The following is a 10,155-nucleotide window of genomic DNA, read 5'->3' on the forward strand; positions in this document are numbered from 1 at the left end:
TTTACATATTCTGTAGTACCCATAACCTATAATCTACAAAAAGCATTACGAAACATACTTTAATACTTGCTTTATGAACCTCAATTATCAAACACGAACTTCCCTGTCATCTGTATTTACAAGCAAAAGTAAATGATGTCTGTTGAACCATCTACTAATACTTGCTTTTATGAACCTCATTCATCAAACACAAACTTCTCTACCATCTGAATTTACAAGCAAAAGTAAATGATGTTTAATATCAACATCATAATAACAGCGTAAAAAAGAAGGGAAAAGAATCAAACTGCATTAAATTCTTACAAACTGACCATACTCTTTAATTTCTCAATCTCAAAAAATGCTGGAGTGGATTGTTGCAGAATACAGCAAATTTCAGGATCTTGCAGATTAAGTTCCTTTGACCTAGTCTGCACCTCTTGTATTGCCATAGAAGGTCCACACCAATCAAGCATAATAAAGTCTATCAGCAGAAACACAGGCATAAAATATGCAATTCGCAAAGTGAATAACAGGAATTAGATAAGATTACCCCTCAAAGACCACATGGCCTGTAGAAAGATGCAATTTAATATATGAATTTATGTCTATATACAAAAGAGAGAAACAGAAGGTGCAACATTTATTTACAATTGAATCAGACACCTTCAAAACTTTCTTTTAATTATATTGGGAAAATTGATAAAAGTAGATGGGAAAGAAATAGCAAGTCCTTAATATGATTGGACCAGTCATGACTACATTGCAACTCAACCTCAAATATCACTAATTGTTCTAGATTTCTATAATACTCCCCCCAAAAAATAGAACCCTAAAATCAAAACTGCACTTTTACATTTACTCCAAGTCTTGTCCTTGAACATGTAAAAACTTCATGCTTGCAATGTCCACGTGGTTGAATCTAAATTTTGAGCGTGTGGGCTAAAGAAGCTGAACATTCAAAAATATATCATATAATGACGAACCAATACCATGTTTGTACACATGTCCAGAAACGCAACAGGCGGTTAATGTTATGTTTCTTCACCAGACAGCAAGTGCAAACACACTTCCAACTTGTATCCAAAGCCCAGCTCACACAGAAAATATGCTAGTGAAACACAACTATATACAGTTGCCTACTCTCTATTTCCATTGAAACCTTGGCGATTGACGGCCTTAAATGCAAGCCGTACCAAATATACAAGTTCCTCTACATTCTGAAAGCTGAAGTCAAGGACCCTCTTAACAGAGACGATACCATCTTTATCCTGAGCATCTTCTAGGTTCACATTAGCAGCTGCAAAAGCATTCTGGGATTTTGTGGAGGCCTCCATTGCAGAATTCACATCTGTTGCCTGCAAGAGAGCAAATTTGAGATGCTTACCTCATTGTAAGATTTCATAAAAACATACTGGCATCAAAACATACAATGGAAGTCCAGATCAATCGGTAATCCTAGAGAACACAAAATCTGTCACCAGCAACGGAAAACAAAACTGTCTGTGCATCTATCAGTAAAGGCCACTTGAAAACACGACGACACATAATCAAATGATTGAACATAAGTACCTCTGCAAATTCTTTTTTCAGTTGACTTCATCCAAAGTTTATATGCTACTCACATTGTTCAAATCAAATGCCAGTAAGCATTGCAAAAAAGAGGCAAATATCTTAAACATCAACATCCACTTACGAAGTCGAGTAGCCGAATAAGGTTGGGGCGGTTTCGAGGCACTATAGCATGATTCCCAACTTGAGAACCATTGCCTTTAGACAAAACAGCTTTATCGACCATTAAATTGTTCAAGTTATCAATGTCAGATGCAGAAGATGATGGAGATTCACCTACATACGACATCAAAAACAGCCATTTAGAATAGTTTCAACAAATCAGGCAATGCAAGGGAAAAAAAATCAATGAAATTGCACAAGGGAGGAAATGCACATGCTCCGTGTAGTTATGGATGAATTTTATCAAAGGAAACAAAATTAGATGTATAGTATGATCAACATCGTGCATCAATAATCTGAAGATGGAAGGGTGGGAGGAGGAGGGGAGAGAGAGCATTCTTCTCTTGAAAGTGATGGCCAACTAAGCCAGGAAAATAGTGCTGTTAAGGAGCAATAGATTAGGGATTTAAGCAAAATCCTCAAGTCATGTGTTGATAAAAGTACAACAAAAGAAGATGACAAACCATGGAAATAATAACTTGCCTTCACATGATACGATATGATCATACCTTGCAGAGCCGATGGCAAAGTTGCTTGCAGATCAGGCAAAAATCTGTATGTGCTCGAATTTTTGCAATAAACTACCCTCATGTAAGCCACCTCCATGCATTTGTATGCCAGTGCGCAAGCAGCCATTTCTTGGCGTTTTTCATATTCATGGGCACAGGTTCTGCAAGGTGTGTAAAGTTCATAATGAAAGCGACAGAGGACTGTGTGTTTAAAAAAGCCTCTTACCTACTGCAGAATTTCAGACTAATTTTACAATCATGCCCAAAAGATGTTCAGACCATACAATTCTTTAACCGAAAAAACGATAGGTAAAATCACATTAATTTTGTTTTTCCAAGGAAAATATTCTGTAGTGGCCACTCAGAACCCTCAAGACGTGAGCAAGTCAAGTATTAAAAATCAATTTTCATCTAAGCACCAGTTGATCAAACAATACTAATATCATTGGGGAACAACATTTTATCCTGAAACCGCACATGAACTATTACAGTGCTATAGGGCACTCACTCGCAAAGTTTGGCAGTACTTCTATATATCTGCATTTGATTCATCTCCCCGTACTTGCTAGTTTCACCATTGCACGCCTCTAAAAGTGAAGCACCATGAAGAAATTTTAAAGCAGCTTCGAAGTATGCCTCATTACTTTCAAAAGGAAATCCAGAGTCCTGCACAATATTATATAAAAAGCCTTGAGATACAAAAAAAATCCAGTTATTAAAGCTTTAATAGAAGGAAAAAAAAATGCACACAGAATAAGGAGCAATGTGAAAAGACCTTGAGACGATCAGCATAATCTCTGAGATTTTCAGCTTCTTTCAGAACACTAGTTGGAGTCAGACTAGAGGAATTCTTGCTAGCAAGGCTAACAGAACTAAGATGTCGACTCACAGCCCCATCAGCCACATTATGGCCATTGAAGTTACTAGTTCCATGCTGATGACAAGTATTAGCTGGCTCTTCTGAAACCTTTAATAAATCACCAACTACAGAAGTATCAATTGGTCTTAAATCTGTAAAACTTACTTCCAGAGATCCTGGCACTGATTTGCTAGGACGCAATGTTTCTTGTTTATCACCTCGAAAGTTGTGATCAATAAATGCCTCTTCTTTCAAATTTTTATTTGTATTCAAGTGTTCATGGTCGATCTGTGGACTGGAAACCCTCTCTGCCACTCTCTCAAAATTAACAAAAGATGTTCTATCCTTATCCATGGGCAGCAACGAAGTACCACTTTTAGATATCTGTTGAGATAACATAATATTAGAACTGTTCTTGTTCATCCTCTCCTTGCCATGGCTGTGCTCTGAAACACGCATACTGGTGGGACATAGGCTATGTTGGTCCAGTATATCACCATTGTTACAATCAAAAGAGCCATTGCCATATTCAGAGGCCGGATTAGTGCCTGATTCATATTTGCCACTGAATTTGTCTCTAGTGTCACTGTCCCGAACATGTAGCACAGGATGTTCAAAAGACTCAGGAAGACCACTGGTAGCTTTTCCCTTCCTGGCTGTCCCCAAATGATTGCTCTCGAAATTTCCATTCCTATCCAGAGATTTTATTGAGCTTCCCATTGTGGAGAAGTCATTGAGCCTAGAATCTGCTCTCTCTGTAGTCTCCTTCCTCGCTGGTAAAACCTTATTCAGATAAGAGATCCTCATTGGAGATGAGGAAACTGACTCTTCAGGTGACCCTTTGACTTCTTTGCAATTCCTTCTGGTTTTACGAGAATCCGAAACCTTAGAGGAGCTTGAAGTGGCAGCCATTGATAAGGGTTCCGATCCCAAATCCTTCCGCAGTGATTCTATATCATCCATGGTTAGCTGCACAGGAAACTTTGCTCTGTATTTTCTTACCTGCCGTTCTTTCTCAATACTCCTGACATATGGAATTTCTTTATTCCCAGAAACTTTTCTTTTTGGTATTATATCATTATCCTTACTTTTTCTGAACTCCTTCCCATCAATCTGAGAAACCCTGGACTTCTTCTCTCTATGAAATCCACTATTGCTGCTCTCCTCTTTTACAGGTACCTTGCTGTTTTGAAGGTCACTTCCATTTCTTTGCAGTGTCTGTAGATAATCCTGACTACCTTGAGAATCCTTCAATTCTCTCTTCTTTGAAGAAATTTCACTTTTATTGGATGCATTAATATCCAGGCACCCATTATCGGGTAATTCCTGCACATTATCTTTCTGTTTTTTCCCAGAAATTTGTAATTTTTCTCTCCCCTCAGATCTTGAATCAAGTATCCTCAGTTTTTTCTTATCCTTCAAAGTCGCCTTGTTTGGCAAACCAGAAGACGAACTGTGGCCAACTCTACCAAGATCCCCACCAGATGTCTGAAAGTCATCCAAATCCACTGCAGGTTTAATCTTTTTCACATTTGCATGTACATGCTGATCAGACTCCCTCTTGCTTTTCTTCCTGGGATTTGCATCATCTGCGAGGATATTATATCAGAAAACATATTAAACATTGATAAATAAAAAAATGAAGGGTTTGAGATGCCAGCCAGAATAAATAACATACCTCCGACTAAATGCTCGTCTTTTCGTTTATTCAATGATTTTGTCATGACAGCTGATGACTTATTCTGATATTGTACATTAGATTTGTTAATTAGATTAGGTGCGGCTTGAGGCTGATTGCCCTCCTTTAGACTTCTGTTTTTCACTGAATGCGGTTGGAAGTTTTTGTTTAAGTTTGAAGAAGGAATTGGATCGCTGATACCGTCAGTGTTTGCTGCTTCTTTAAATTTCTGTTTCTTCTTTCCCTTATCAGCGATTTGGTCAGAATCGAAGTTTTGCTGGTTCTGATCTAAACGATGGCCACCACCTGAAGCCACTCTATTTGTAGTTTTGTCAGCATGAGTTTGAATATTACTTTGACTATCAGGGAAAGGAACCTGGTATAAAGCATAAAGAGCTTTTGTTGTCTCATCTTGGCTGATGTCACAACGGTTCAAACCTGGCCTGAGGATAATCCAAAATCTTATCAAGCTTAGGCTTCAGCAGTTCAAAGTTTATTCGTACATGCATATATTTGATGGAACGAACCAAACAAATCCATAAAAAAAGGAAATTAAGCAGAATCTTAATAACACAGACTCGTGGAGTGTGGATCTATGCGTCATGTGCGAGTTGCTAACTTTTAGGACCCCAGAATTAGTCAAAAGGCATTATGGATATACTATTCAGAAAATTATTACAAAAGTATAAAAGATGCGATAAAACAATGTGCATATGGTTGATAATAGAAAAAACTGAAGCGTCAAAGTAATTGTAGTTTTAGCTTAGTTCTACACAAGTTAAATAATATCGTGTCTTCTTGTGTCAAGCATTGCTATAGCATGCTAACACGAAACATTGCTCCTGCAAGAAGTCAAGTGATAGAAATAGTGTCGAATGACATTCATTTTCAAACAGAGGGTGTCAAAACTTGCCCAATGAAATCAAATTGTCGAACAAACATATCGACTTTATAACCAACAAAGTTCTCAAAGTGCACTAGGAAAGCACTTACAGCCAGTTTAGCATGCTGCAAACCCACTTATCAGGCAGATTCTGGGGCACTGTACCAATTGGCAAAAGACGCCACTTCTGACACCTGTCACAAGCGACCCAATGTTCTTCTATGAGAACACCAGCGACGGAGGTCTGTTCAGTCTCGGGAATGAGTCCTTTGGCGGGAGGTAGGGCATCAACTGGGGGCTCCTCCAAATTTGTTCCAGAATTTACCTGGTTATTTAGCTTTTTACTAGTTGCTCTCTCTTTGTTTTTATCAGCAGATGCACGCTTTTCCTTGACAGTCTCAAGATTAGAGTTCTTTAACCCATCATCGGAAGGCCTCTCTAGTGATTGCTTCATGATATTCAAATGTTCTGATCTTGTGTCAACCACATCTTTATGTCTGTTATGGACCTTACAGGAATCCTTTTTCACAGTCAACTTGTTTTTTGTAGCAGAGGAAACACTACTCAAATTTTCCTCAGCTAAATTTGAATCTAGTTTGACACCATTGTTGCTCCCCTTCAACTTCTTTTTACCTTCCAATGATAGCTTATTTACGGCAGGAGACATCCTCCATTCATCATGTTCTCCAGGTGTAGATTTCAGACTACATTTCTGACTCAAAGGATCCATAGCTCCTCTGGAAACCGTCTCACCTTCAGAAATATCAGAATTGACTTTAAATGAAGCAGGAATTTTCTTACCTCTGCTCCTGGCACCATCCCCATGATAAACTGAGCCATCCTTCTGATAACTTCTTAGATGTTTCCCAACCTTCTCTGCAGATCTATTTTTGGGCTCCTGGTAGTCATACTTACCACCACTGTGGCCAGATATTGATTCGAAGGATTCTGCCTTGACCACATCAGCTGATCCTATTCTTCCTTTCACAATATCCTTATTGTCCTCCATCTTCCTCACTAGGACATCCCTTCCAAACTCCCTGATAGTTTCAGGTGTCCTAACAACACCTTTCAAAGACTCACCAGCACTGCAGTCTGAATCTGATATAGGCTTGCAATTTGTTTCATCAGATGACTGCAGCCTGCATTCCAGAGTCTCAGTTCCCAAATTTTTCTTATCTTCTTTAATATCCATTCCAGGTTCCTTTTTTGATTTCTCAAATTTTGCTCTCTTCTCAACAGATTTGGTTTTCTTCCCTCTCAAAACATCCCCATTCCCAAGCCTAGGATTTGTATCATAAACAGGTACAACAGAGTGATTGTGCGCACCCTTGAAGGCCGCTGCAGGCTCACTATCTACTGAAGAACTTCTCTCTCTTCTTAAGTTGCGCAAATCTTCATGCAGAGGTGAAAGCAAAACTCCAGAAACTGGGAACGAAATCATTAGCTGTTCCAAAGCATATAGAGAACAGAGAGAAAAAAAAAGAAACATAAGATATCGACTTCTACACGTGCGATGTAATAAGAAATTTAATAATCAACAAAAAAAATTTTGGGTCGAGAACAGATGTGGTATTGTTTCAAAGTTAGAAAGCATATGAAGCCGCATATGCAATATAAATTTGCAACTAGATGGAGAAAAATTTTCACACTTAATTCTCCTTTGTCTTTCAAAGTTGCTCCTTGTCTCAGCCTCTCAGGGTGAGAGGTCTATAATGAGTAAAAGTCATTTCTTTGTTTTTCAGAAGTATTTACTTAACCTGAAATGGCTTGTATAGGAGCTAGGGGGTGAGGAAATTAATCTAAAAATGTCTGGATTAATTGGGAAGCATCAGATGGTGTTAGTCATCTACGAAAAAACAAAAGAAAACATACCTCGAGGATTCTGGAGGGAGATTCATCAGGAATCTCATGAGGTTCACACGAAATTCCACCACTTTCCTCAGTACTGTTTCCCGCTGAGGAAGATGGAGATATAAGCCCCAGACCACTGTAGATTGCGACATTCCTTTGTGTAGTCCTGTCAGAACCCACTTTGATACGAACCTTTAATTTTCTTTGGTCAGTTTGATTGTTTGATTTACTTGAAGGAAATCCAGTTTCAGTCGGACAAGACTCGGCAACTTGATCAGACGAGATAGCATCTTGTCTGACTGAGCCATCGACTGATGGGGCCTTTGAATTTTGTAAAGGATGTATCGCAGGGGAAGCATTAGCACCATTCCTATGAGAAAAAGCCGCATTTGGGAGCACCCCAGAATAATGGGGGATACCCTGTATGGTAACACAACCGAGGAAGCTAAGTACATGAGAATTTCCTAAAGTGGCAAACATGCAGCAGAATATTTCTCATACTGCCATATGACCTGCAGGCTGCAGATAAGAATATGTTTTGTCCATATACCTCCTTAGGAAGACAATTTGGAGATCTTGGCGTACTGGGTTTTTGAACTCCTAGTGGAGATTTTGGCTGAGACCAAACAGCAGGAGAACGTTGGTATGTTGGTAAGAACGAACCATACCCACCAAATTTTGCACCTGCCAGAATAAAAAAAAAATTCAGGCTATAATTTTCCAAATAAGAAAAGTATGATAATACCACCCTTTTCCTTCCGAGACTCCCATTGTAGGTTCACTTACCCAAATTTTCAGCAGAAACTCCTCCTTCAAAGTCTTTCTGAAAATGTCCCAAAATACTTTGAACCTTGTCGTCCTTAGTAAACAGAAATCCAACAGTTACTAAAGTCTTGATATAAAAAATGTAAAAAACAACTAGCCATAAAATTCAAGCTACAAGAGCGTCAACGGGTACATACGACACTACACAACTACGTTATGCATTCATTTAACAATTATCTGGCTTATGCTAACTGCAAAAGATATAAAAAGCAACCATTTTGTAACAACAATAAGTTAGCTCCAAACTGCACTCTGAAATCCATTTGACTAACTGCGATGCTGCTAGCAACCACCACCAAAAATTAAAATTGTGAGTCTTGTGATTAACTTATGATAATATTTTATTCTCCATAAAATTTATATTACATTATAAGGTTAACAAATTGCTAAGTTTGATTGTTTTACGCCGCCCAAGTTAACACTCTCAACAGCAAGCCATTGTTAATTCGATTTTATAAATAACCTGCCAAAACATTTGCACTTCATAAAAACCCAGGTACATTCAATAACTGCAATTCAGGCTGAAAGCATTTTATTTTCTCTCAGATGTTCAATGACCATATCCAATCAGCACTCGCTTCCTCACCCCAATTATACTTAGATTAAGCATTTTTCAACACAAATTCAAGCTATCAAACCATGTAGTTCAGTTTAATCAATTCAAATTCCCTGTCTTTACTATTCATCTTTCTTTTTATTGGAAGACCAAATATGTGGAAAATTATTAGTTCACGAGTTAAAAAATAAAAATTATGAAATTTTAATTTTTGTCCACGGAAAAAAATCAAGAACAAAAGAGAGACTCTTACAAGGTAAGAGAAAGCAACATCAGGGTCAATGCTTGTATCATCCTTGTGATAGCAAGCCTCTCCTTCTTCGAGTTCGGGGTCTTGAATCATCCTGGGGCCACTTCCCCAACCTTCCATCTCGGAAAGAAACCCTAAGCCTAAACTCCAACCTCAAAATTCCCAAAACCCTAATCCACCTTCTATCCTAAAATCTAACATGACAATTCTTAATCCAAGAATCTAACTCCAAATAAACTACTCCCAAAAACCACCAAGGAATTCCCCTCAAATTCTCTCAAATTCCCACGATCATATACCCTAATTCAAGCCCACTTGATCGCCTACCTATACAAACCCTTCCTATATCTATATATCGCCACGATAACCAGAAAAATGTCCTCTTAACGAGTATTGAAGAATCAATACGTTTTGCGGGCACCGATCGATTCGATTCTCAAATATAACTCTTGGTCTTTTGCTTATGTATGTATATTTTGATGCATACAGAACTGCATAGAGAGAGAGAAAGGGCCTTTGTTTTTCCTTTTCTTTTCTCTTCTTTTCATTTTCTGTCTTCCGCTCTCAAAATTAAAGATTGATTTTTTATTTCTTTCTATTTTTCCCCTTTTCGTCTCTGTAATTTTTTTCCGCAATTAAAAAATTGATTTTTTTTCTTTAATTGATTTTTAGCGCGTGATTATGGTGCGCGTGACATGGCTTTTGTGGTATTGTGACTGGATAGAGAACAAAAATGTAGCTGAAAGCCATGTCGAGAGAATCTACTAGAAAGAGCCTGTTTGAGAGTTATTTTGATAATTGATTTTTTGATCGTTAGAAGAAAAATGAAGTCCACTTATGAGAGAAAAAAATAAATATGACAGCTAAAATAATAAAATAACGATCAAAAAATCAATTTTTTGAGCCAAAAAATCTCTACCAAACAAGCTGAAAATATTTTGGGGTTTAGAGCTTGTTTGGTAAAATTTTAAGTCAATTAAAATCAAATTTTTGACAGTTATTTCATTATTTCAATCGTCATTTTTCAA

The 10,155-nt window shown here is 37.8% G+C and overlaps 1 protein-coding gene across 2 annotated transcripts; it reads right to left on the minus strand.

Moving 5' to 3' along the window:
* Positions 1 to 547: 547 nt before the first annotated feature.
* LOC111366019 lies at positions 548 to 9,684 on the minus strand. Of its 2 annotated transcripts, none has more exons than XR_002697564.1 (11): positions 9,131 to 9,684; positions 8,283 to 8,355; positions 8,047 to 8,180; positions 7,518 to 7,916; positions 5,753 to 7,089; positions 4,760 to 5,202; positions 2,998 to 4,670; positions 2,731 to 2,888; positions 2,197 to 2,383; positions 1,676 to 1,827; positions 548 to 1,337 (listed from the first exon to the last, which is right to left on the minus strand). XR_002697564.1 is itself a non-coding variant. In XM_022986635.1 (11 exons), the coding sequence occupies exons 1-11, from the start codon at positions 9,245 to 9,247 to the stop codon at positions 1,119 to 1,121; spliced, it is 4,866 nt and encodes a 1,621-aa protein (XP_022842403.1). In that variant the 5' UTR covers positions 9,248 to 9,683; the 3' UTR covers positions 548 to 1,118. The 2 variants fall into 2 exon arrangements, 1 of the variants encoding a protein (XP_022842403.1); XM_022986635.1 differs by having other exon boundaries at positions 2,223 to 2,383; positions 9,131 to 9,683.
* Positions 9,685 to 10,155: the final 471 nt, after the last annotated feature.

This window comes from Olea europaea, chromosome 17, assembly GCF_002742605.1.
Source record: "Olea europaea var. sylvestris chromosome 17, O_europaea_v1, whole genome shotgun sequence".
NCBI lineage: Eukaryota > Viridiplantae > Streptophyta > Magnoliopsida > Lamiales > Oleaceae > Olea > Olea europaea.